The 27,732-nt window shown below is 46.7% G+C and overlaps 1 protein-coding gene across 2 annotated transcripts; it reads right to left on the bottom strand.

Annotated features, from left to right (window-relative positions):
- LOC140395161 (ras-related protein Rab-11B) lies at window positions 1-27,470 on the bottom strand. Of its 2 annotated transcripts, XM_072482659.1 has the most exons (5): window positions 27,295-27,470; window positions 8,845-9,040; window positions 5,431-5,624; window positions 1,611-1,691; window positions 1-1,225 (listed from the first exon to the last, which is right to left on the bottom strand). In XM_072482659.1, exons 1-5 carry the CDS (start codon window positions 27,332-27,334, stop codon window positions 1,080-1,082), a joined length of 657 nt encoding a protein of 218 aa, XP_072338760.1. In that variant the 5' UTR covers window positions 27,335-27,470; the 3' UTR covers window positions 1-1,079. The 2 variants fall into 2 exon arrangements, with proteins under 2 accessions (XP_072338760.1, XP_072338761.1); XM_072482660.1 differs by lacking the exon at window positions 1,611-1,691.
- Window positions 27,471-27,732: the final 262 nt, after the last annotated feature.

Raw genomic sequence — 27,732 nt, 5'->3', positions numbered from 1 at the left:
AAGGTTTGGCAACAAGTTTATCCACCATATGTAATAACCACCATGCACAATTAAGTGACAATACATATTTACAAAATGGATTGCACTTCATGGAACAGAGTAACCTAGTGACAAGGAAATATTAATTTTAAGAGTTATTCTTCCAGTGTGTCAGTCACAGGCAAAACTTTTCTTGAAGGTGGATGGATTGATAAACATCTTTCTTGATTTAACAACCCAGTGTTAAACAGAAAGCAAAAGGTAGTCCTCCATGAAACTTTCCAAGTCAGAAATAAACAATGGAATGCCAACCCCAAGCATTGGCAACGGGTTGTTCATTTTCCCTGCTTAGGTGGAACTGAAGACACAATCTGACAAAATAATCCATCTGAATCAAACTGGAGAACTGCCCTTTCTTTCAATCCCACTTAACAGGTTTCCCCCAAGTGAAGGTAGTACTGCTGACACTTAGTGTGGATATTTACATGCTTCAGGAATGTCAGCTTTCAATGCACTAAGCTGCTAACTAGTCAATGCAAAGTAGCACTGCAGGTTCTGTATCTACATTAAGATGTAGCAAATATGCTACAATTAAATAGTTATCACTACTGATAGCTGAATGGAAAGGGAAAAATATAATTTTCCTTTGAAAAGACTTCAACACATAAGATATAAATACTTATGACAGGATATAAAGGCCTCAGTAGCATTATAAAAAGATGTTCCACAGTTTAAATATGGTAGGATCTGGACCTTTCCGTACAGGAACCCTCAATGACAGAAGCATAAATACGCACAAGCTCAAACTCGAAGATGCAGAAGGGGTATGTGTCTGTCTTTAAAAAAAATTTATGTACATAAAAGTATTGCTCGACTTAGTCTTGAGTGTTCATAATTACAGATAAAGAAAGACGAGGAGGGAGATACATGCAATGTAGTCACATTAAAAAGGGATGTCCCAAATGCAGAAATGAATATCAGCTCTACTGCTACAACTCATTAGAAAGGATTTCATTAATCTCACACATTGGACAGAAGCAATTCACAACACACTACTATGCACAGGCAGAAGGAGGGATCAGAAGGGTTGCTGAAGCAGGTCACATATTCTGGCAACACTGCAGTTTATTAGATTTCTGCCCATCGGTTGTTGGGGGTACACTGATGTCCACCACATTGTTACCAGGTGATTCGTCATGAGCCGATCGATCAGAAATCTGCTTCTGCGAAACTATGCGGTAAATTTCTGGTGAAGAGAAAGGGTAATTTTGTAGCCTGGATATTAAAATTTCCTTTTCATAATTATAAACAAATTCAATATTTTCCCAGCCAAATGTTGCTCTTGTAAACAAAATACTAATTGAAATAATGCACAAATGCTGTTAATTGTGCAGATCCAATAAGGAATTTACTCTGGTTAAACTCTGCCCGGCTGCACACAATATACACAAGCTGACAACAACTCTGTCTGTTTTATGAGTAGCTGCAGTAGGATACAAGTGAGCCTCGGTTAATGGGAGTGTACACAGAGCAAAGTAATGGAGAAATTACATATCTAGCCAATACTGAGAGTTGCAGACCAATTCCAAGCACTATAATCAGTAGTTTCTTCCTGTTTGAGATGATATTACCTGTAAGTATATTTTTAAATGCTTCTTCTACATTTGTTGAATCCAGTGCAGATGTTTCAATAAATGATAGATTGTTCTTTTCTGAAATATAAAAGACGTCATGTTCTACAAAAGACACAGCACAATTCAAGTGACAACATACCCATCTTCACCAAGCTACTTGTGGTTTCAGGGAATTTTCATAGCAATACAAACCGAGCATAAAGGAGGCGGTCATTCAGCCTGTCGTGCCGATGCCAACACATCCCCATAGGCAAGTGTTCTTCAAGTACTCATATGTTTAATGGAATCAGCAGCTTGTTCAGGCAAAGTCGACCATAGTGTCATCTCCAGGCTAGATCTTTCGTCAATGATTTTAAATTTAGAAGCTTGAGTTTAGGGCAGCACGGTGGCGCAGTGGTAGCACTGCAGTCTCACAGCTCCGAGGTGCCAGGTTCGAATCTGGCTCTGGGTCACTGTCCGTGTGGAGTTTGCACATTCTCCCCGTGTTTGCATGGGTTTCGCCCCCACAACCCAAAGATGTGCAGGGTAGGTAGATTGAACACACTAAATTGCCCCTTAATTGGAAAAAATGAATTGGGTACTCAAGATTGTTTTAAAAAAAATAAATTTAGAGTTTAATGGAGTTATGATCACAGTATGCAAAACATTCCTCCACTGATACTTCAGCCACTTGCCCAGCTTCATTACTGAAAATAAGTCCAGGACCGTCCCCTGTAGTTCCTACGTACTGGCTTAAAAAGTTCTCCTGGGTGCATTTTAAGAATTCTGCTCCCTCTAAACCTTTCACACTTTGGCTTCCCCAGTTATTATTGGGGCAGCACGGTAGTAGTGGTTAGCACAGTTGCTTCGCAGCTCCAGAATCCCAGGTTCAATTCCCGGTTTGGGTCACTGCGGAGTCCACGTTCTCCCCGTGACTGCGTGCGTTTCCTCCCACAGTCCAAAGATGTGCAGGTTAGGTGGATTGGCCATGCTAAATTGCCCTTTAGTGTACAAAAATGGTGGGTGGGGTTACGTGGATAGGGTGGAGGTGTGGGCTTGGGTAGGGTGCTCTTTCCAAGGGCCGGTGCAGACTTGATGGGCTTTCATAGATAGAATTTAGAGTGCAGAAGGAGGCCACCCGGCCCATCGAGTCTGCACCGGCTCTTGGAAAGAGCACCCTACCCAAGGTCAACACCTCCACCCTATCCCCACAACCCAGTAACCCCACCCAACACTAAGGGCAATTTTGGACACCAAGGGCAATTTATCACGGCCAATCCACCTAACCTGCACATCTTTGGACTGTGGGAGGAAACCGGAGCATCCGGAGGAAACCCACGCACACGGGAAGGACGTGCAGACTCCGCACAGACAGTGATCCAAGCCGGAATCGAACCTGGGACCCTGGAGCTGTGAAGCAATTGTGCTATCCACAATGCTACCGTGCTGCCCTGATACCGGGCTGAATGACCTCCTGCACTGTAAATTCTATGATTAAGTTGAAACCTCACTGTCACTGCCCTATTACCTTTACACTTCGGTGAAATTTGCCTCCATATCTGCTCTTCTATTTCTCTCGGACTGTTAGAGAGCCTAAAGGACATTCCCACCAATGTGATTGTTCCTTTTTGGTTTCATCATCGCTCCTCATGTTGAACGCCAAATACCGTGATGCTGCCCATTTCACTATCCTGTCCCAAGTCATCCCGAAGTCTATAACCATCCTAATCATTACTTAATATTATTCACTACCCCAAAGTGTAGGCAGTTTATAAACAATTGGACAGCAAGATTGTGCATGCATACAATCACTCGCACAAGGATAAAGATTTTAAAAAGGTGATGTGTACTACTGCAACAAGTGAACATCTTAAATATGGTTACGTTTGCATATTTCCTCTCCTCTCCTCCCCCTCCCCCTCCCACAAATGGATTGGCCATGCTAAATTGCCTCAATTGAGGAAGAAAATGAATTGGGCACAACTGTATAAAGTAACCAGAGCTAAATGACAGTCAAATTGGACAGCTACACACATGTACTCATCTGGAACTAAACAGTTACAACAAAAACATTTTATACATGAGCTAAATCCAGATGATCAGTCAACTGCCTTTTAAAATACTTTCACTAGGGCTTGACTTTTTAACATAACGGGTTATTCACAAGACAAATTGGCTAGGAGTAGCAATATATTATTCTCCAAGGGGCATTGTATGCTTGTACGACCCAAAATCCATACATACAATGTCTAGGCCTCACTGGATAGTTATCAGACCATGAATTTGTTCCCTTTAGCCTAAATCCAGGAGGAGCCATGTAGCCTCTGAACTCCAAAACAACTTGAGATCAACTAACTCAGCAGACTCTGACTGAACTTGGAATCTTGACACCAGAAAGTTGAAGTAGGATCCATCTCAAGCTGACACTTCAACATCCAAAGATCTTACTGTCGTAAAATGCCATGTGGATTTTCAGTCTGATACTACAGTTAGTATTAATTGTAAAATACATATTGGCTTAAATCCTGTTCGCGAATGATACTGACCAAATCAAATATTACGGTAAAGAAATGAAATAAATATGCCAATTTCCATAGCACTCAATATTTAGGTGAAATCAATGATGATTTGTATGTTATGCAACTTTTGCATTGAAGTTGCATGATGCACAAAAGTTCAATGGAACATGGAAGATATGATTCAGTGGCCTGTGTCAGAGAATGTTGTAGGTCTCACTGAAAGTACAAGCTGGATGTGCATGTATTGGCACTTGACCATAATGTGCAAAATTGCTACAATAATAATAATCTTTATTGTCACAAGTAGGCTTACTAATAATAATCTTTTGTTACAAGTAGGCTTACATTAACATTGCAATGAAGTTACTGTGAAAATCCCCTAGTCGCCACACTCCGGCGCCTGTTCGGGTACATGGAGGAGCATTCAGAATGTCCAAATTACCTAATAGCACGTCTTTTTGGGACTTGTGGGAGGAAACCGGTGCATCCGGAGAAAACCCACGCAGTGACGCAAGCCAGGCATCGAACCTGGAACCATGGTGCTGTGAAGCCATAGTGCTAACCACTATGCTACCATGCTGCCCGTACTACCAAATTAATGATAAAACATACGAATGGATTAGCATTATAAATTGAATTCTGTTAATGCTTTAAAAAGTCCCCATAGACTCGCTAGATAATTTTCTAGGGTTCTGTAAGATTTTGACTGTTTAGATACATTTCTCAAAACAAATTTGAACCAGGGTACAACACCATAAACAACAATGGTTCTTTGGTACCTGCACCAAATGTTTACTTTTCATGTCAGTCTGGGAAGTGGGTGTGAGATGACTCCAGGTGCTATTATTGTCCACCCAACTCTTCTCAATCACCGTTTAGAAGGTGTGACTGGACAGATAAAGATGGAGGATTCAGATTCTATATATTTTTTTTAAAATTTAGAGTATCCAATTATTTTTCCAATTAAAGAAAAATTTAGTGTGGCCAATCCACCGATCATGCACATCTTTTGGGCACGCAGACACAGTGGTAATGTGCAAACTCCACATGGACAATGACCCAGGGCCAGGATTCGAACCCGGGTCCTCAGTGCCGTAGGCAGCAATGCTAACCACCGTGCTGCCCCGATTCTCTATGGTTTTAACGTATGGGTCAATCATGGGATCCCTTTCTAGTGCTGCCCTACTGCAATTAGCCAACAGTGATAATGTTAGATTCACCATGACTATTTGTAGAACGGTCAGGGTTTTTAATTCAATGTAAACATTTCAAACACTAAATAAACAGCTAGCTGTCGAGATGTTGCATATAATACCTACCAGCAAAGGCCCGCGCCTCATCTGTTGGAACAGCTCTCAGATGACGGAGGTCACTCTTGTTTCCAACCAGCATGATGACTATGTTGTTGTCAGCATGGTCACGCAACTCCTTCAGCCACCGCTCAACATTCTCGTAGGTTAGATGTTTGGCAATATCATAAACAAGTAGAGCACCAACAGCCCCACGGTAGTACCTGAGAGAGCACACAACCCAGATTGCATCAATTCTCACTCCGACAGGTTGCGTCCTCTCATCCCCTTCAGTGAAATACCAGTCAGCAGCTCTCTTACCAATTAGAAAATATTCACAACCTTGCTTTGGCGGCTGTTGATATTCAATAGGAATGTTTCTCTTTTTTGGGGGGAGGGGAAAGAGAAGAGTTGGCAAAGTTGGGGGGGGGGGGAGAAAGAGAGAGAAAGAGTTGATGGCAGGCCAAGATACTGGTCTTGGAAGTCTGCATTTAAGTTTTAACAAACATACAAGAGGCCAAAAGCTACAATGGGAATGCGAGTTTAAGTGGCAAACCACAAAAGGGCCATGGTCAGTCACAATGCTCATTTTTACTGTTTCCATCCTTTTTACCACTTGCCCATTTTCACCAGCAGTGCTATTGACTTTTTAAAAATAAATTTAAAGTGACCAATTGATTCGGGGAGAATGCGCAAACTCCACATGGACAGCGGCCCGGGATCGAACCCGGGTCCTCGGCACAGAGGCAGCCGTGCTAACCATTGCACCACCGTGCCAATCTCCCTGATGACTTCTATGCAAATACTTTTCTTACCTCTTTCCAGCTTTTATATAAACCTATGCAACTCTCCTCATTAGGACAATCTCACTATCCCCAGGATTAGTTTGACGAACCTCTGCTGTACTCCCTCCATGGTCAGTAAATTATTTTTTAGGTAAGGAGACCAAAACTACCCACAATACTCAAGCCAGGTGGATCTTACCAAGGCAAGATCTTATTCCTGTACTCAAATCTCCTTGCAATAAAAGCTAACATACCATTTACTTTTCTAATTGCTTGCTGCACCTGCATTTAGTTTTCAATGACTCATGAACAAGGATACCCGGATCCCTTTGGATAGCAACATTTCTCAATCGTTCCCCATTTAAAAAATACTCTTGCCTTTTTGTTTTTCATCCCGAAGTGGATAAATCCAGATTTTTCCACATTATATTCCATCTGCCATGTTCTTGCCCACTCAAGCCTGATAATTCCCATTAAAACTAGGTGGAATTGAGTTGAGGAGGATGAAAAATAATTGTCATCTGCAAAACTGCAAATATTACATTTGGTCCCCACATCCAAATCATTGACATAGATGATGAATAGCTGGGACCCAAGCACTGATCCTAAAGGTACCTCACTAGTCACAACCCGAGAATGATCGGTTTGTCCTTACCGTTTCCAGTCTATAAATCAATCCATGCCCGCATATTAACTCCAATCTCATGTGCTAAATGCCTTCTGAAAATCCAAATACACCATACCCACTGGTTCTGCCTCATCTACTCTGCTAATTACATCCTCAAAACTCCCAGCAAAAGCTGTCAAGCATGATTTCCCTTTCATAAAGCCAGGTTTACTCTCCCCAATCCTATCAATATTTTTTCAGTGTCCAGTTATCACATTCTTGATAATAGGTTCTCGCATTTTCCCGATGGCGGGGCAGTCCATAACCAGGGGTCATAGTCGAAGTAAATGGGGTAAACCATTTAGGACGGGAGGAGAAGAAATGTTTTCACCAAGAGTGGTGAGCCTGTGGAATTCTCTACCATAGAAAGCATTTGAGGCCAAAATATTGCATACGTTCAAGAGTGAGTTGGATTTAGCTCTTGGGGCTAAAGGAATCAAAGGATATGGGAGGAAAGCGGAAACAAGTTACTGAGTTGGATGATCAGCCATGATAGGCAGAGCAGGCTTGAAGGGCCAAATGGCCTACTCCCACTCCTATTTTCTGTTTAAAAAAAATCTGAAGCGAGCCTCCTTTCTTAAATAGCGTGGGTTATTGCTACTTTCCAATCCACAGGCACCATTCCTGAATTTTGAAAGTTGATCACCAATGCATGCACGATCTCTACAGCCACCTCCATCAACACTCTTGGATGTAGATTATCAAGTCCAAGGGATTTAGCAACTTTCAGTTCCATTAATTTCTCCAACACTAGTTCACTCATCCTAATTTCTTTCAGGTTCTCTAATCTCGCTAGTCCATTGGCTCCCCAATATTTCAAGGAGGATTTTTGTATCTTCCTCCATGAAGACAGAAAACGTGTATTTTCTCTTCTGTTTCCTTATACATTTCATCCTTACCATCATTGAGCCCACATTTGTCTTTACTAACCTTTTACAAACTATATATGTTATTTCTTTACTAGTTTATTTTCTTATTCTACTTTCTCTATCAATGTTTCCTTTGCCTAATTTTATAATGCTCCCAATCCTTAGGGTTACTACTATATTTGACAACTTTATACACTCCTGCCGTTGATCAATATTTAACTTCTCGTTAGCCATGGTTGGATCAATTTTTTTTGCTGGATTTTTGTGCCTTGGAGGAATGTAAATTTGTTGCAAATTACATATTTTTCTCAACGCTATCCATTACCTGCCTACTGTCATACTTTTTAAAAAAAAAATTTGGAGTATCCGATTCTTTTTATTCTCCAATTAAGGGACAAATTTTATCATGGTAAATCCACCTAGCCTGCACATCTTTGGGTTGTGGGGGTGAGACCCACACAAGCACGGGGAGAATGTGAAAACTCCACATGGACAGTGACCCAGGGCCAGGATCAAACCAGAGTACTGAGCGCCGTGAGGCAGCAGTGCTAACCACTGCACCACTGTGCTGCCCTAAAGTAGTTCCCCCAATCTGCCTCAGCCAACTTGCCGCTCATACTTTTGTAGTTTCTTTTGTTTAGATTACAGACTGGAGCTTCAGATTGAACTACATCATTTCAAAAAGTCACACAAAATTGCATCATATTATGGTCATTCTTACCAAGAAGTTCCTTTACAACTAGGTTAGCCTTTTCTCACTGCACAATATTAATTAAAAATCTAGTTAGTTATCTGGAACAGCATGTTCAGGGACTATCACAAACATTCCAGGAATTAGTCTTCAGCATTAGTGTTAATTAGGTTTACCCAGTCCAAATGTAGACTGATGTCCCTCATGATTACCATGTCATCCTCGTTACACGCACCTTAAATTTCCCGATTTATACCAGGCCTTACATTGCCATTACTATTTGGGGCCCAATTAACAACTCCTTCCAAAGTTTTCTGCCCCATGTTGTTTATTTCCACCCAAACTGATTCTGCATCTTGATCTTCGGATCCAAGATCCTCCTCACTAATGTATGGATTCCATCCTTTATTAAAAGTACAACAAAATACTTACGCTGAAGTGATGGCACGGTATCGCTCCTGTCCCGCTGTGTCCCAGATCTGTGCTTTAATTGTCTTTCCATCCACCTGGATACTCCTGGTGGCAAACTCCACTCCAATGGTGCTCTTACTCTCCAGATTAAACTCGTTACGTGTGAACCTTGACAGGAGATTGCTCTTTCCAACCCCGGAGTCTCCAATCAGCACAACTAGAAGGGACATATGCACAAATATGTGGATGCTCAATAAAGCAGTTTAAAAATGACAATTTACCCAAATGTGCTGGAGGACCTGTAGGCAGCAAAAAAAATCACCACCCAGGATACAGAGGTTATCAAAAAACACTGGACTTATTTGTATTACGCCCCCGATGACAAAATCACCTATGGAACGTATAATTAAGGCTAAAAATCCATATAGGACTTGTTTGCATCTTTTCTCACTTACCATTTACACTGAATCCCCTTGACTGTCAAGTCTGCCAATCAACAACTTGCATTTAAACAGCATCTTTAACATAATAAAACATCCCAAGGCACTTTACAGGAGCTTACGATTGAGAGGTTATATTAGAGCCACTGGCCAAAAGCCTCGTCAAAGAGAGTATTTTTAGAGGAAAGAGGTAGAGTGACAGAGAAGCTACACTTGCAGAAAACTGTGGAAGGGGAATCCGCAGAATTCCTACAATGCAGGAGGCCATTCGTCCCTTTGCATCTGCACCAACCCTCCAAAAGAGCCCACTCCCCCACCCTAACCGGCACAAGTTTGAACAACCTTTAACTGCTACAAGAACAACACGGCTGCTTATACTTCTCCAATACATAAGGCACCAAAGGAAAGTTCTTTAAAATTTTTAATGTGGTTGACACTTACTAAGTACACTTTAGTGCTTTTATGACAGAAAGTGAACACATTTCTATCACTCGGGTGCTAATACGGTAATAAATTGAAAGCTAAAGTGCTTTACATGGTCATTGACTTTCCTCAATTTTCTTTTTAAAATTTAGAGTACCCAATTCATTTTTTCCAATTAAGGGGCAATTTAGCGTGGCCAATCCACCTACCTTGCACATTTTTAGGTCGTGGGGGGCGAAACCCACGCAAACATGGGGAGAATGTGCAAACTCCACACGAACAGTGACCCCGAGCCGGGATCGAACCTGGGACCCCGAGCCGGGATCGAACCTGGGACCCCGAGCCGGGATCGAACCTGGGACCCCGAGCCGGGATCGAACCTGGGACCCCGAGCCGGGATCGAACCTGGGACCCCGAGCCGGGATCGAACCTGGGACCCCGAGCCGGGATCGAACCTGGGACCCCGAGCCGGGATCGAACCTGGGACCCCGAGCCGGGATCGAACCTGGGACCCCGAGCCGGGATCGAACCTGGGACCCCGAGCCGGGATCGAACCTGGGACCCCGAGCCGGGATCGAACCTGGGACCCCGAGCCGGGATCGAACCTGGGACCCCGAGCCGGGATCGAACCTGGGACCCCGAGCCGGGATCGAACCTGGGACCCCGAGCCGGGATCGAACCTGGGACCCCGAGCCGGGATCGAACCTGGGACCCCGAGCCGGGATCGAACCTGGGACCCCGAGCCGGGATCGAACCTGGGACCCCGAGCCGGGATCGAACCTGGGACCCCGAGCCGGGATCGAACCTGGGACCCCGAGCCGGGATCGAACCTGGGACCCCGAGCCGGGATCGAACCTGGGACCCCGAGCCGGGATCGAACCTGGGACCCCGAGCCGGGATCGAACCTGGGACCCCGAGCCGGGATCGAACCTGGGACCCCGAGCCGGGATCGAACCTGGGACCCCGAGCCGGGATCGAACCTGGGACCCCGAGCCGGGATCGAACCTGGGACCCCGAGCCGGGATCGAACCTGGGACCCCGAGCCGGGATCGAACCTGGGACCCCGAGCCGGGATCGAACCTGGGACCCCGAGCCGGGATCGAACCTGGGACCCCGAGCCGGGATCGAACCTGGGACCCCGAGCCGGGATCGAACCTGGGACCTCGAGCCGGGATCGAACCTGGGACCTCGAGCCGGGATCGAACCTGGGACCTCGAGCCGGGATCGAACCTGGGACCTCGAGCCGGGATCGAACCTGGGACCTCGAGCCGGGATCGAACCTGGGACCTCGAGCCGGGATCGAACCTGGGACCTCGAGCCGGGATCGAACCTGGGACCTCGAGCCGGGATCGAACCTGGGACCTCGAGCCGGGATCGAACCTGGGACCTCGAGCCGGGATCGAACCTGGGACCTCGAGCCGGGATCGAACCTGGGACCTCGAGCCGGGATCGAACCTGGGACCTCGAGCCGGGATCGAACCTGGGACCTCGAGCCGGGATCGAACCTGGGACCTCGAGCCGGGATCGAACCTGGGACCTCGAGCCGGGATCGAACCTGGGACCTCGAGCCGGGATCGAACCTGGGACCTCGAGCCGGGATCGAACCTGGGACCTCGAGCCGGGATCGAACCTGGGACCTCGAGCCGGGATCGAACCTGGGACCTCGAGCCGGGATCGAACCTGGGACCTCGAGCCGGGATCGAACCTGGGACCTCGAGCCGGGATCGAACCTGGGACCTCGAGCCGGGATCGAACCTGGGCCCTCGAGCCGGGATCGAACCTGGGCCCTCGAGCCGGGATCGAACCTGGGCCCTCGAGCCGGGATCGAACCTGGGCCCTCGAGCCGGGATCGAACCTGGGCCCTCGAGCCGGGATCGAACCTGGGCCCTCGAGCCGGGATCGAACCTGGGCCCTCGAGCCGGGATCGAACCTGGGCCCTCGAGCCGGGATCGAACCTGGGCCCTCGAGCCGGGATCGAACCTGGGCCCTCGAGCCGGGATCGAACCTGGGCCCTCGAGCCGGGATCGAACCTGGGCCCTCGAGCCGGGATCGAACCTGGGCCCTCGAGCCGGGATCGAACCTGGGCCCTCGAGCCGGGATCGAACCTGGGCCCTCGAGCCGGGATCGAACCTGGGCCCTCGAGCCGGGATCGAACCTGGGCCCTCGAGCCGGGATCGAACCTGGGCCCTCGAGCCGGGATCGAACCTGGGCCCTCGAGCCGGGATCGAACCTGGGCCCTCGAGCCGGGATCGAACCTGGGCCCTCGAGCCGGGATCGAACCTGGGCCCTCGAGCCGGGATCGAACCTGGGACCTCGAGCCGGGATCGAACCTGGGACCTCGAGCCGGGATCGAACCTGGGACCTCGAGCCGGGATCGAACCTGGGACCTCGAGCCGGGATCGAACCTGGGACCTCGAGCCGGGATCGAACCTGGGACCTCGAGCCGGGATCGAACCTGGGACCTCGAGCCGGGATCGAACCTGGGACCTCGAGCCGGGATCGAACCTGGGACCTCGAGCCGGGATCGAACCTGGGACCTCGAGCCGGGATCGAACCTGGGGCCTCGAGCCGGGATCGAACCTGGGGCCTCGAGCCGGGATCGAACCTGGGGCCTCGAGCCGGGATCGAACCTGGGGCCTCGAGCCGGGATCGAACCTGGGGCCTCGAGCCGGGATCGAACCTGGGGCCTCGAGCCGGGATCGAACCTGGGGCCTCGAGCCGGGATCGAACCTGGGGCCTCGAGCCGGGATCGAACCTGGGGCCTCGAGCCGGGATCGAACCTGGGGCCTCGAGCCGGGATCGAACCTGGGGCCTCGAGCCGGGATCGAACCTGGGGCCTCGAGCCGGGATCGAACCTGGGGCCTCGAGCCGGGATCGAACCTGGGGCCTCGAGCCGGGATCGAACCTGGGGCCTCGAGCCGGGATCGAACCTGGGGCCTCGAGCCGGGATCGAACCTGGGGCCTCGAGCCGGGATCGAACCTGGGGCCTCGAGCCGGGATCGAACCTGGGGCCTCGAGCCGGGATCGAACCTGGGGCCTCGAGCCGGGATCGAACCTGGGGCCTCGAGCCGGGATCGAACCTGGGGCCTCGAGCCGGGATCGAACCTGGGGCCTCGAGCCGGGATCGAACCTGGGGCCTCGAGCCGGGATCGAACCTGGGGCCTCGAGCCGGGATCGAACCTGGGGCCTCGAGCCGGGATCGAACCTGGGGCCTCGAGCCGGGATCGAACCTGGGGCCTCGAGCCGGGATCGAACCTGGGGCCTCGAGCCGGGATCGAACCTGGGGCCTCGAGCCGGGATCGAACCTGGGGCCTCGGTGCTGTGAGGCCACAGTGCTAACCCACTGCGCCACCGCGCTGCCACTGACTTTCCTCAATTTAGAAGGAGGATGACCTCTACTCAATGTCACAAGTTTCTGCCATGGGTCTTCATCTGACTGAACAGGTGGATTCTGAAGCAAGTGGGGTAGAAGGTAATGGAATCTCAAGCGCAGGATTTACTTCCGTTCCTTCTCTGCCTCATTTCTCATCATTTAAGCATTGCATCTCAAGTATGATGCAACTTGATGGACAATGGACAAGCTGTTGCCATTCTGAACAATTGCTGGCTCATCCTAGTCATTAATGTCAATGCTGTCATGCTTCCAGGGAGAGCTGGAGTGTCTTTGATGCATATTCTTTGTCCTCCCCGGAACGTTAAACATGTTGAGAGAAAAGGGCCTGACAAGAGACTGTTTTCGGCCATATGGGCATGGTGTTGTCCATCGGTGTTGATTTTGTATATGTTTTTCCTGAACGCTCGTGGAGCTGGCTTCAAGGAGGACACTAGCATTTGTTCGACTGGCCTCCCACTGAATCCAGAAGATGAAGCAGAGGCATTGCTGGTTCTACCTCCCGTGTACGGCGGATGAACCGGCTGATACACAGTCTAGATCTCACTGCATGACAGAAAAAACTGATGACGTCAATTTCTCTGTACACTAGCACTTTCATTTACTCGGATGTCTTTGCTGGCAAGCACTTTTGTTGTAGTTTGTAGAATGCTGAACTGATCCAGCGTTGAGATCTGCTCATAATTCATGGAATTTTTGATAAGAGGTGACTGCCAAAAGAAGGAAATCACTCAATATATACCAAATTATCTCCTTCAACATAAATGAGAGATGGAATATTTGGCTGACCAGGAGTTTTGTTTTGGTGACATTTAAGAACAGGTCAAGTTTCTCGTATGCAGCATTTAAAAGATCAAGAATGCAGAGTAGGTAACAACACTGCAATCATCTGCAAATTGTAGATTGTGTACACTTATAATGCTCAATTAAGTTTAACACTGAGGCATCCAAAATTAAAAGTATATTTTATCTGGGTGGGACTTAACACAGACACCAGAGGGCAGTTGATCATTCTAAAGAAAAGAAACAACACCCTATGAATGATGAGATTTTGCCCATTTGACCTTGGGCTACAGGATGGCCCTGGTGGCTTCAAAGAGCTTTGCATGTCATGATGGTCAACATATTGTTGGTTCTTGCAGGTGCTCTCTTCCCACCATTTAAAACGGAGGGGAAGAGGAATTTATTCTCGTAGGGTCGTGAATCTTCGGAATTCTTTCCCCCAAAAGAGCTGTAGAAACTGATTCATCACATATTTAAAGCGGTGAGAGACAGAATATTGAACGGGGGGGGGGGGGGGGGGAGAAGAGACGAGGGTTATGGGGAACAGGCAGGAAAAGGGGAGCGGAGGCCAATATCAGATCAACCATGTTCTTATTGAATGGTGGGGCAGTTTTGGGGTATGCAAGGCATAGTCCTCTTATTTCTTCCATTCACAGGTCATTTACTTTCCGGATTGGTCTTTGGGTGTCAACCTTGAACTGATGAAAAACTGCCTTGAGTGAGTTGCAATCGATACAGGCAATAAAGACTGCTTATTTTTATTCCAGATAGTCACACATTTGAGCACCTTGGTCATTGAACCAATCCTGGTTGTGACAATGTTCAAGCCCAAAGATCTTGGTAACAGGAGGACGAGCTCTCCAATGTACCACCCAAAAGACGCACTACAGAAACTGACCACGGCTCCATCTAATGTCCTTTACCACCTAGAAGGACAAGGGCCACAGATGCATGGGAATATTAACACCCGTCAAGTTTCCCCCTCAAAGCCACACCATCCGGATTTTGAACTACATTGCTGTTGCTTCACGGTCACTGGGTCAAAATCCTGAAACTCCCATCCTAACAGCACCATTGGTGTACCTACACCACATGGACTGCAGCAGATCAAGGCGACAGCTCAACACCACCTTCTCAAAGAAGGCAATAAACATTGGCCTAGTCAGCAATACCAATGAATAAATCAAAAAATGTTAACCACCAATTGAACAACTGGATCTGTCCAATGGGCATCAGACCCCCCACATGGATCGTATGATGCAGTCATTTAAGTCTTTAACCCAAACACGGACATAATCCAGCAGGTGCCAATGCTTTGACCTAGAATGTCTATTTTTTTTGTCCTTCTGGCAGAAGAGGCCATAGCTGAGCAGTTAGCAGGAGGACGACACCATTTTACTGACGTTTTCCCAATTGTTCTGTGCCATGGCCAACGTGGGCCTTAAAGTCCCCTAGAAAGATGTTTTTTGGGGGGAGGGGAGGCGAGTGAGGATATCAAGGACAGAATATAACTTTCTTTGACAGTTATCAAAATCAAGAGTGTCAAACCATGATGACTGAAGTCAAATTTGCCATTATAGTCTGCTGTCACCTCGTCCACCCTTTGAAGACTTTTTAGAGCACACTTTCTGGCATCTCCCACCAGCCTTGGAACAGTAGGATGGCCCTACCATGAGCAAGGATCTACCAATGGCATCGTTCAAGGGATCATCAAAATTAACAGGCCTCCCCACCATGAAACGGTGGCAATCCAAGCAGAAGGCTTTACCCATGTACTTTTAATGATTGAAAGTAGAATGTTTTTTTTTCTTTTAAATAAATTTAGCGGGTACAATTTTTTCCAATTAAAGGGGTTAGCGTGGCCAATCTACCTACCCTGCACATTGTTGGGTTTGTGGGGGTGAGATCCACGCAGTCATGTGAGAATGTGCAAACCACATGGACAGTGACCCAGGGTTGGGATCAAATCCTCGGTGCAGTGAGGCAGCAGTGCTAACTACTGCGCCGCCCAAAAGTACAATGTTTTACGGGTTTCATTACATTGAGCTGGAATATGATCTCTATTGAAAATAGATCACATCAGCAGTACAAATGACAGACCAAATTGTATATGTGACACTTCTGTACAGTACTTTAGGTCAAATGGGTGTATTCTACTGCAGAAGTTGAATCATGTCACTGATTTAACTTGAGTTTAAAGAAGATAATGTAGGGCTGTCACCAATCTGTTTGAAACCAGACTAATTACTTTAATCAGTCCTTGCATAATTTCATATGGAGATTGGAACCCATTGCATCGGTTCAAAATAAGTGATTCCAAGAATGCTAGTCCCAAAGAATCAAAGATTATTTGAATTGCACGCCCTCCCCCCATTGGATCTGCGACGATCATTAAACAGCTGAGAAACCAGGAGGAAAGAGCAACGGTTAGCATTTTCTCCCTGAAGAATAATTTTCAATTGGAATTCCAAGTTAATTTTCACAGCTTACAAATTTTAAATTTTCAAAAGAATACACTTTATATCAGCCAGTTTCTAGTCAGCTGATCTCAGCCATTTGTGGCGTGGGAGGTCAGAGATTAAGATTTGCCCTAACTTGAATGAGTGGAAGGAGCTTGAAAACACATTCACAAATGTCGAACTCAAAAGGAACTCCATTTTTTATATTAAAAGTTTTACATTCTTCGTTAAAGCATTTCTTCCTTGCTAGGAAGATTCTGTTTAACCTTTACTACCCACTGAACTGGTTATTATTCATGCAAGAAGAGTCCTGACAACAATTGTCGATAGGCTATTCAACGGAGGAAATTGGTCAAACCCAAACCTTTCAACACATGTTATTTTTCAGCAGGATACGGATTCAAGAGAGAAATAAGTTCCAGCCAGGGTGTCTTATCAAATTAATGAAATACCTCAAGAGATAAGCTCTTATTTTGCTTCGTGTCATAGCCAGTAGCAAAGCCAAGTAAACTTGCTAATTTTGCTGAAATCATCAGCTGTGCTGAAGCATTGTAAATGGTTGGTACCATGTGCAATATAAAATCAGGTATGACACATTCCAAGTGATGTACTTTCTTCCTCCCGATGAGAGGAACAAATAAGCTTTTCATTTACACCTATTGCATAACCCAAACCATCAGCATTTAAATCTTAGATGTGCAAGAAACTGGTGTACCAACATGAATCACCACAAATCAATATAACAATCTTGGGTTGGTGATCCCAAACATATCAAATTCCTTCTCAATCAGGAAATCAGAGATCAGGCAAAGCACACCGTAAAGAAAGAGGACAAGTGCAAGTTGCTGGAGGAGCTTGGAGTGATAGATTTAGAACATTTAAAAGATAGCAAAAAAAAAAAAGTGGTTAGAATATTTATGCTTCAAGGAGCTTGTGTCCATCAGAATTTGCAAGAATTTCCCCAAATTAAGCAGTCTTTTACAGGAAAGCAGTCAAAAATGCTGCCTAAACTTTTCAGAGGGCTACATCTAACAGAAAAGGTGCTTCACAACAGAGTAACAATTCTTTCAGTTAGCAATGCAACAAAGCAAGTTTGGAAAAAGCATATTATATATGCAGTAACAGTACAGAGATAGTTTGCTCTGTAATTAAGCATCAAACTCTACCTTCTCCATCTTTACTTTGCCAATTACCTCTGGTATAACTATTGGAGAGGTTGGACTGGGAGAAGGGGGAGATGTTGGGAGAATAGTTGAACTGATACCCTTTAGTACCTGACCGAAGTGGTCACTCCCCATTGTGAACCCAAATTGATCTCAGCATGTTATTATTTAATGTCCACAGATGGGCACTTCAATAAAAGTCATCACTTAGGAGTGAAACATTGTATTATTGAATTAGAGAGGGGTAAATTGTACAAAGGTACCAATAACTGTTGTGGCAAGATCAGGTAACGCAGCACAGTACAACAAAAAGTCAAGAGAAGTTTCCTGATTTACTTACCGAGTCAACACATTAGGTCAGCCTTGGGCATCAGTGTTGACTGTATTTTAGCTTTTGAAATGTTCCAAATCTTTACACTCAAACTAATTGGAAAATTTAAAATACTTACACCGCTTTTTTGTTTCAAGGCAGAGTTTTCAAAAATGACAATTAGTAATTATCAATGGACAAACTAGCAGACTATTTTGATGACTTTAATCTGGACCTTAACCATTAGATTTAAAGATTGTTTAGTGCATTGTTGACGGATACGCATAAATGCTTCTGTTTAAAATAGTGCTTATAACAATTAATGTACGTTAATCAGTATATGGAGCGAGCTAATACTTTTAAAACCCAAAGGCTGCACTGCAGAGCAGCACATGGTGCAAGAACTGTACCAAAAATCAAAACAACACAAGGGCTTAAAAATCCTGAAAATTACTTGTTCTGCACCTACACTAGCTATTCCTGAATTTAAAAAAGTTTGTTGTGGTCCAATTATGGACGGTGGTTGACACTGGATTACAAAATTACTGAACGTGCTTTTAGCAGTTTAAATAATCAAGTTGGTTTGGATTGTAGAAGTGAAAACAAGAGTACATACTTGACAGGCAACCAGATTATTTCCCGCTGAGGAGTAATCTCCACTCCATTTTATCAGTGTCAAGTCACTATTTTGAGCCTACAAAAGTCCTGCAACAAGTTATGCCACATCATAAGACTGTCGCTGGTCTAATAACCAAGAGCCCCAGGTTAAAGCTCTACAGACCCTTTGAACAGATCCAGCAACACAAGATTCGGCATTCATGAGGCACTGTGGGCCATTAGCAGTAATATTGTACACAATCTGTAATTCAGCATATCCTCCACTCTGTCATTACCACCAAGCTAGGAGATCAACCTGGGTTCAATGAAGAGTGCATGTGAGGAGCAACACCAGGCATATCGAAAAATGAGGTGTCAACCTGGTAAAGCTGCAACAGAGGGATACTTGCACATCAAACAGCAAAAGCAGCAAGTACTATACAAAGCAAAGCAATTCGCCAACCAATGGATCAGGTCTGGCCTCTGCAGTCCTGCCACACCCAGCCACAAATATCCCCATCATTAATAATGGAGGTGCCCAGTACATCACAACAATCTTCAGCCAGAAGTGCCAAGTGGGTGATCCATCTCTGGAGGTGCCCAGCATCATAGATGTCAGTCTTCAGCCAATTCAATTCACTCCATGTGGCACCAAGAAACAGCTGAATGCACTGGATACAGCAAACGTTATGGGCTTTGACAATATTCCTGAAAACTTGTGCTTCAGAACTTCATACCCCTAGCCAAGCTGTTCCAGTATAGCTACAAAACTGCAGTGTGGAAGATTGCCCAGGTATGTACTGTACATTAGAAACTGGACAAATCCAACCCAGCCAATTACCGCCCCATCAGTCTACTCAATCATCAGTGAAGTGATGGAAGGGCTCATCAACAGTGCTCACAAGCAGCACTTACTCAGCAATAACCTGCTCACGGATGCTCAGTTTGGGTTCCGCCAGTGTCACTCAGCTCCTGACCTCATTACAGCCTTGGTTCAAACATGATCAAAAGAACTGAATGCCAGAGGTGATGCAGGAATGACTGCCCTTGAAATCAAGGCAGCATTTGACAGAATATGGCATCAAGGCACCCTTGTAAAACTGTGTCAATGGGAATCAGGTGGGAAACTGTCCACTGGTTGGAGTAGTACCCGGGACAAAAGGAAGATAATTATGGTAGTTGGAGGTCAATCATCTCAACTCCAGGACATCACTGTGGGAGTTCTTATGGGAATATCCTAGGCCCAACCACCTTCAGCTCCTTCATCAATAACCTTTCTTCCATTATTAGGTCAGAACTGGGGATGTTCGCTGATGACTGTACAATGTTCAGCACAATTCATGATTCGTCAGATACTAAGGCAGTTCATGTCTAAATGCAGCAAGACCTGACGATATCCAGGCTTGGGCTGACAAATGGCAAGTAATACGCCACACAAGTGCCAGGCAATGACCATTTCCAACAAGAGATCATTCCTTGACGTTCAATGGCATTACCCTTGCTGAATACCCCACTACCAACATCCTGGGGATTAACATGGAACAGAAATTGAATGGGACTGGCCATGTACATACTGTGGCTAACGAGCAGATCAAAGGCGAGGCAATTTGCAACCAGTAACTCACCTCCTGACTCCCCACAGCTTGTCCACCACCTGCAAGGCACAAGTCAGGTGGTTGATGGAATACTCTCCACTTGCCCAGATTAGGACAGCTCTAACACAAGAAGCTCAACACCATCCAGGACAAAGCAGCTGCTTGGTTGCTACCCCTTCCACATTCAATCTCTCCACCACTGACGAACAGTAGCAGCAATGTGACTCAAAATAATAAAGAATAACATGCAGATTGGTTAGAGACACGACAAATATAATTTGGGTAGAACTAAAATTCAAAGTGGGAAAACTTTATTCACAAAGGTAATCATAGAATCGAGTTACACCGACCATTCGAATGAGCACTCTATCCATGACCACACCGCACTGTCCCTGTAACCCCTTAACCTAACCCATACATCCCTGGTCACTAAGGGGCAATTTATCATGGCAAATCCACCTAACCCGCACACGTGTGTGGAGTTTGGGAGGAAACCGGAGCACCACGAGGAAACCCACGCAGATACGGGGAGAGCTTACAAACTCTACACAGACAGTGATCCATGGCTGGAATTGAACTCAGATCCCTGGCGCTGTGAGGCAGCAGTGTTAACCATATGGTGCTGAGGACCCGGGTTCAAATCCCGGGCCCCGAGTCACTGGCCATGTGGCGTTTGCACATTCTCCCCATGTCTGCGTGGGTTTCACCCCCACAACCCAAAGATGTGCAGGTTAGGTGGATTAGCCACGCTAAATTGTCCCTTAATTGGAGAAAAAAATAATTGGGTACTCTAAATTTATTTCTAAAAAGCAGTGCTAACCATTGTGCAGCTATGCTGCCCCATAGAATCCCTAGTGCAGAAGGAGGCCATTCAGCCCATCGCATCTGCACGGCCCGCTGAAAGAGCACCCCACCCAGGCCCACTTCCTCCATCTGCACATCTTTGGATGCTAAAGGGCAACTTTAGCATGGCTAATCCACCTAACCTAGACATCTTTGGACTGTGGGAGGGAACCAGAGCACCGGAGGAAACCTACACGGACATGGGGAGAATGTTCAAACTCCACAGTCAACAGAGGCTGAAATCGAATCCGGTCCTTGGCGCTGTGAGGCAGCAGTGTTAACCACTGGTCAGTTTAATATTTGGAACAATTTGTTGAACAGGATTGTAGAGACAAGTGAAGTCAAACTTTACATTGGGAACTAAGTATAAAAGCTGTAGATTCATGATGCAAGCACATAAGCTAAGCTGATGCTTTAGTCCAGTGCTTAGAATGCCATCTTGCAGGCAAGTGTTAAACCAAGGCCTCAACTGCTCTTTCAGGTGAACGTAGTGCTATTTGAAGGAGGAAAGTTCTTTTGGGTACCAAGACCAAGCTTCAAAGAGCCTAATCCTTTGCTCATTCATGTAAATATTTTACTTACCATCCGTATAATCAAGCCCTATGCTTGTGAAGTTTAGTAGGTAGCTAATCTTCCACTATTTATAATTCAATTCCTTTCTGATAAACGGTATGACCAAATAACTCAAAACTGAAGGCATACAGTCTTCCCTTTAGGAAAAGGGGGCAAGTACCTGCCCTTTTTGGTATGGATATCTGAATGGAGCAATTATGTTTTTTTTAATAAACATTTTATTGAGGGTTTTTTTTGGCATTGTAACAGCAGCAATATAATCAATGTACATAAGAATATTAACATAGTGCAAATACCACCTCCCTCCCCCACAGGTCCCACCATTACTTAATTCCCTACTCTATGCTAACCTACACCCCCCCCCCTCTTCTGCTGACGATTAATTCTCTGCGAAGAAGTCGTTGAATGGTTGCCACCCCTCATGGTGAACTTAATTTTCTCCAGGCAGAGAAAGCCAGCCATGTCCCACAGCCAGGTCTCTGACTTCGGGGACTTTGAGTCCCTCCATGCTAGTAATATCCGCTTCCGGGCTACCATGGAAGCAAAGGCCAGAACGTCTGCCTCTTTCTCCTCCTGGATTCCCGGATCCTGTGACACCCCGAAAATCGACACCTCTGGACTCATTGCCACCCTTGTATTTAATGCCACCCTTGTATTTAAAACCTTGGACATGACATCTGCAAACCCCTGCCAAAATCCCCTAAGCTTTGGACATGTCCAAAATATGTGGACATGGAACGCCGGTCCTCCCGCACATTTTGCGCACCTGTCCTCCACCCCAAAGAATCTGCTCATCCGGGCCACTGTCATGTGAGCCCGGTGCACGACCTTGAATTGAATCAACCTGAGCCTGGCACGTCGCGGTCGTGTTGACTCTACTCAACACGTCCGCCCAAAGGCCCTCCTCTATCTCTCCCCCGACTTTCGCTTCAGCTCCTCGGTCTGCATCTCCTCGGATCCCATAAGCTCCTGATAAATGTCAGAAACGCTCCACTCTCCTATCCATCCTCTAGAAACCACCTTATCCTGAATCCCCCTTAGCGGCATGAGTGGGAAGGTTGGTACCGGTCTGCGCAGAAAGTACCACACCTGCAGATATCGAAATTAGTTTCCCCCCGCCAATGCAAACTTCTCCTTCAGAGCCCTCATGCTCAGAAAGCTCCCCTCTATAAACAAATCCCCCATCCTCTCAATCCCCGCACTCCGCCAAATTTGGAACCCCCCGTCCGTCCTCCCCGGGGCAAACCGGTGATTATCGCGGATTGGGGACCAGGCCGATACTCCCACATGTCTCCTCCACTGCCCCCAGACTCTCATGGCTGCCACCACCATGCGGCTGGTGGAGTACCGCGCCAGCGGGAACGGCAGAGGTGGAGTTACCAGCACTCCCAGACTTGTGCCCCTGCAAGAAGCCACCTCTATACGCACCCATGCCGACCCCCCCCCCCCCCCCCCCCCCCCCCCCCGGACCACGGCTATATTAGCCGCCCAGTAATAATTGCTAAAGTTCGGCAGCGCCAGCCCACCCCCGACTCCGCTCAAGCATTACCCTCCTCACTCGCGGGGCCTTGCCCCCCCATACAAAGCCCACTATAACTTTATTGACCTGCTTATAAAAGGACCGCGGGACGAAGATGGGGAGACATTGAAAAACAAACAGGAATCTCGGGAAGACCGCCATTTTCATCGTTTGAACTCTGCCCGCCAGAGACAACGGGAGCACATCCCATCTCCGGAAACCTCCTTCATCTGATCCACCAACCGGGCCAAGTTCAATTTATGTAGCTGGGCCCAATCCCGCACCACCTGAAACGGTCCCCTACCACTCTAAACAGCAGTTCCCCCAGTCGCTTCTCCTGGACCACAAACATCTCACTCGTCCCCATATTAAGCTTATACCCCGATATACTTTATACGGCCAATTGCCCCTAAAATTCCCATAATTTCTTCCATCCCCTCAATTGGATCCTAAACATACAAAAGCAGGTTGTCCGCATACAGTGAGACTCTGTGCTCCCCCGCCTCGGACCAGCCTCTTGAGGCCCTCAGAGCAATCGCCAGCGGCTCTATAGCCAGCGCAAACAGCAGTGGGGAGAGGGGCATCCCTGTCTCGTCCCACGGTGCAGTCTAAAATAGTCTGAAGTTGTCCTGTTCGTCCGTATACTTGCCACAGGAGCCTGGTACAGCAACCTGACCCAGTCAATAAAGCCCCTCCCAAATCCGAACCGCTCCAGAACCTCATAAATAATCCCACTCAACCCAGTCAAAAGCTTTCTCCGCATCCATCGCGACCACCACCTCCACTTCCCTACTCCCCGCGGGCATCATGATCACGTTTAACAGCCTTCTTACATTGGCCACCAGCTGCCTGCCCTTAACGAACCCCGTCTGATGCTCCACAATGATGTTCGGCACATATTCCTCAATCCTGGAGGACAAAGTTTTGGCCAGCAGTTTGGCATCTACGTTCAACAGGGAAATCGGCCTGTAAGACCCACATAGCTCTGGGTTCTTGTCCCGCTTCAGGATAAGCGAAATCGTGGCCTGTGACATTGCCTGGGGCAGAACCCCTTTTTCCCTTGCCTCGCTAAACACCTTCATCAGCACCGGTCCCAATATCCCAGAGAACCTTTTACAGAACTCTGCTGGGTACCCGTCCAGTCCCTGGGCCTTACCAGACTGTATGGCCTTCAAGCCCTCCACTATCTCTTCCAACCCGATCGGAGACCCCAGCCCTTTTATCAGCTCCCCGTCCACCTTCGGGCAAGTCAGCGCCTCCAGGAAGTGCCTCATCCCCTCCGGCCCCGCAGGGGGTTCCGACTTGTACAACCTGCTGTAAAAATCCCGAAACGCCTTACTCTCCCCTGCCGAGTCCCCAACTAAGTTCCCATCCCAGTCAATAACTTTCCCTATTTCTGTAGCTGCTTCCCTCTTTCTGAGCTGCTGTGCAAACATCCTGCTGGCCTTCTCACCATGCTCATATATCGCCTCCCTCGCCTTTCTGAGCTGTTCCATTGCCCTCCCTGTGGTTAACAAGCCAAACTCTGCCTGCAGCCTCCGCTGTTCCCTTAAAAGTTCTTTCTCTGGAGTCTCCGCGTACCTCCTGTCGACTTGTAGAATCTCTTTCACCAGTCGGTCAGTCTCTGCCCTGTCCGTCCTGTCCCTGTGAGCCTGGATCGAGATCAGCTCTCCTCTCACCACTGCCATCAGCGCTTCCCAGACCACCGCTGCGGAGACTTCCCCCGTATCATTTACCTGCAGGTAATTCAGCATGCATTTCCTCAGCCTCTCGCACACCGCTTTGTCCGCCCATAGCCCTACATCCAACCTCCATTGCGGGCGCTGATTGCTATCTGTACTAACCTGCAGGTCAACCCAGTGTGGACATGGTCCGAGATCGTAATCGCCGAATACCCCGTGTCCACAACCCCTGCCAGCAAGGCCCTACCCAAAACAAAGAAATCGATCCGAGAGTATACCTTAAGTACGCGTAGAAGGAAAACTCCTTCACCCTCGACTGCCTAAATCTCCATGGATCCACTCCCCACCCCCATCTGCTCCATGAACCCTTTCAGTTCCTTTGCCATTGGTGGCACCCTGCCAGTTTTTGAGCATGACCGATCCAGGCCGGGACCAATAACTGTATTAAATATTAAAGCCCCCTCCCATGATCAGTTTGAGAGAGTCCAGGTCCGGTATCTTCCCTAACATCCTCTTTATAAATTCCACGTCATCCCAATTTGGCGCATATACAATAACCAGCACTACTTTCACCCCCTCCAGCTTACCACTAACCATAATATATCGACCCCCCACATCCAAAACTATTCTACCTACTTCAAATATCACCCGCTTATTAATCAAGATCGCAACCCCTCTAGTCTTTGTATCCAGCCCCGAGACAAAAACCTGACTGAAGCAATTATGTTTTTAACGAGATCATCTATATGGAACCATATAATTTCACTAGTCGATCTTCAATAAAAGCAAATTATTGTAGATGCTTGAAATCCAAAATAAAACAGAAAATGTGGTAAAGCTCAGCAGGTCCGGCATCTGTGGAGGGAAAAACGAGAGTTAATGTTGAGCCCATACAGACACGAAACATAAAGATTCAACATTAACTCTGTTTCTCTCCCCACAGACACTGCCAGATCAGAGTTTTCCCAGCATTTCCTCTTTTATTTTATAATCGATAGCTAGATAAAAGTGAAATGGTCCCAAAACAAATTTGCAGACAGGGAAATAGTATAAACGCATTGCAGTCCAAGAACTCAACTTTGAATCTACCTTTTACAGATTATAGCTGCTGCTCTGTATAATTAGAAAGACCTCCAGGTTGCTTCACAGAGGCATATTCAGACAGAAATAAATGCTAGGCCAAATGGAATACTGAAGTAAAGAAATACCCAAATGGAGAAAAGTCTTCCCCCCCCCCCCCCGGCAATCGCTTAAAAGGGAGTGGATAAAAGTGTCTTCTCCGCACCTGTAAATTGAGAGAGGCTGAAAACACAGTTCTTAATCTACTCTACATTTGATCTTGGATTAAAAGGTTAATTCCCTAAATAGCATTTTTCAACTTTCACCATTTCTTTCCCACTGAAGGGCATGTAGGGCAGCAAGGTGACACAGTGACTAGCACCAGGGAGCCATGTTCAAATCCGACCTCAAGTGACTGTTCGTACATTCCTTGATTTGTCTGCGTGGGTATCCTCCAGGTACGCCGGTTTCCCCCCCACAGTCCAAAGATGTGCGGGTTAGGTGGCTTTGTCATTCTAAATTGCCCCTAAATGTCCAATGGTTAGGTGGGGTTACAAGAATAGGATAAGAGATTGGTCCCAAGTAGGGTGCTCCTTCGGAGGATCAGTGCAAACTCGATGGGCCAAATGGCCTACTTCTGCACTGTAGGGATTCTATGAACATATATACTGAACAGCGCCAGCATCTCCACATATATACTGAAGACAGAGAATGGTGGACATATATAAAATAGAAGTCTAGTTTTTGAGGGGGAACAGTTAAGAAAATGGTTGAATTGTGGAAGAATGAAAAGCCAGCAAGGAACAGATCACAACATGGAAGAAAACTGATGTCATCAGACATATTTGGTGCATTGGTAACTGCTAGCAAAAAAATGCTCGGACCAACAAGATTTTACAAACCCATTCACCTCAACTACTCAATGTTATTCTTAAAACCACCAGTAGCATTATACACTGCCAATGTTCCCTTCGGATACAACCCGTCTAGAAATAAAAATCTTTCTACTGTTTTTCTCAGTTCACAGACCTATTACATATCACACATTACTGAAATCCAAGTGTGAATACATCACAAATACAATGCCGTGGCGAGCAAAAGTATATTTGATACGTTAAAAAGAAAGCAAAACAATCAAGAAAAAGCTCATAGGCATTATGAAAAAGGTGCATGCAACAACTACTTTCAGAGAAACATTGAAAGAAAAAAAGTATGCCCTGCAATAAAGAATAAACACACCGCACTTGACAAAAATAATGCTTTTCAAGTGTAGGAAAAAAGGGGCAGAAAGTTTTACTGTGCAATTAAATATCTGGATTAGGTCTGCAGGTCCATAGCTAATCGATGGGGATTATTATTACATTACAGACTACATTTTTTTAGGTGGTTTCTCTCTCGGTTCCAGCTCCCGCTATTGGCGCTTACTGCCGGAAAGCGTGAATGGAAAGAGTAAGTTAACAAAACGCCGATAGGAAATTGAGAACCTACCTGGTCCACAGCGGGCAAGTTTTTTTTAATACCCTCTTTGCCCGGGTTGAAGACACAAAGCCTGAGGCCTACGTCTATGATAATTGTGTTTTAAAAAAAAAAGGACAAACACATTTTAGCTCCACCATAGATGGTAACCCGCCTACCTTTAAAGAGGTAATCGTATTCATCATCCCTGGTTCCCATTTTAGCGTCAATATAACCAGTTTCTATCGGAGCGAAAACCTGCAACGACCGCAAAAAAATACCCCTTCCTTTTTTTTTCAGCGCAGGCACAAGCCCAGCCCCTGTCGGACAACCGGAAATTACAACCAGCCCGCCCGCCGTCCCGTTCACTGATTGACAGCGTATTGACCAATAGTAGATTGAGGTGGGGGAGGGAGGTACAGGCGGCCATAGAAATTCTCTCACTGCGGCGACAAGCCCCGCCCCCCTCCCACCCCGCACTGCGCCGCCTGACTGAGTGAAGTCATCCTGCCCAGACACGGGCCCGCCCATCGCTCAATCCTCTTCACCGATTGTTTGCAAGAGCTGCCAATCCAGCTAACTGTCCGTCGCCCATTGGGTAGTCTGCCTGTCTTTCA

This window comes from Scyliorhinus torazame, chromosome 18 (assembly GCF_047496885.1).
Source record: "Scyliorhinus torazame isolate Kashiwa2021f chromosome 18, sScyTor2.1, whole genome shotgun sequence".
NCBI lineage: Eukaryota > Metazoa > Chordata > Chondrichthyes > Carcharhiniformes > Scyliorhinidae > Scyliorhinus > Scyliorhinus torazame.
This window is presented reverse-complemented; position numbering and strand designations above follow the sequence as displayed.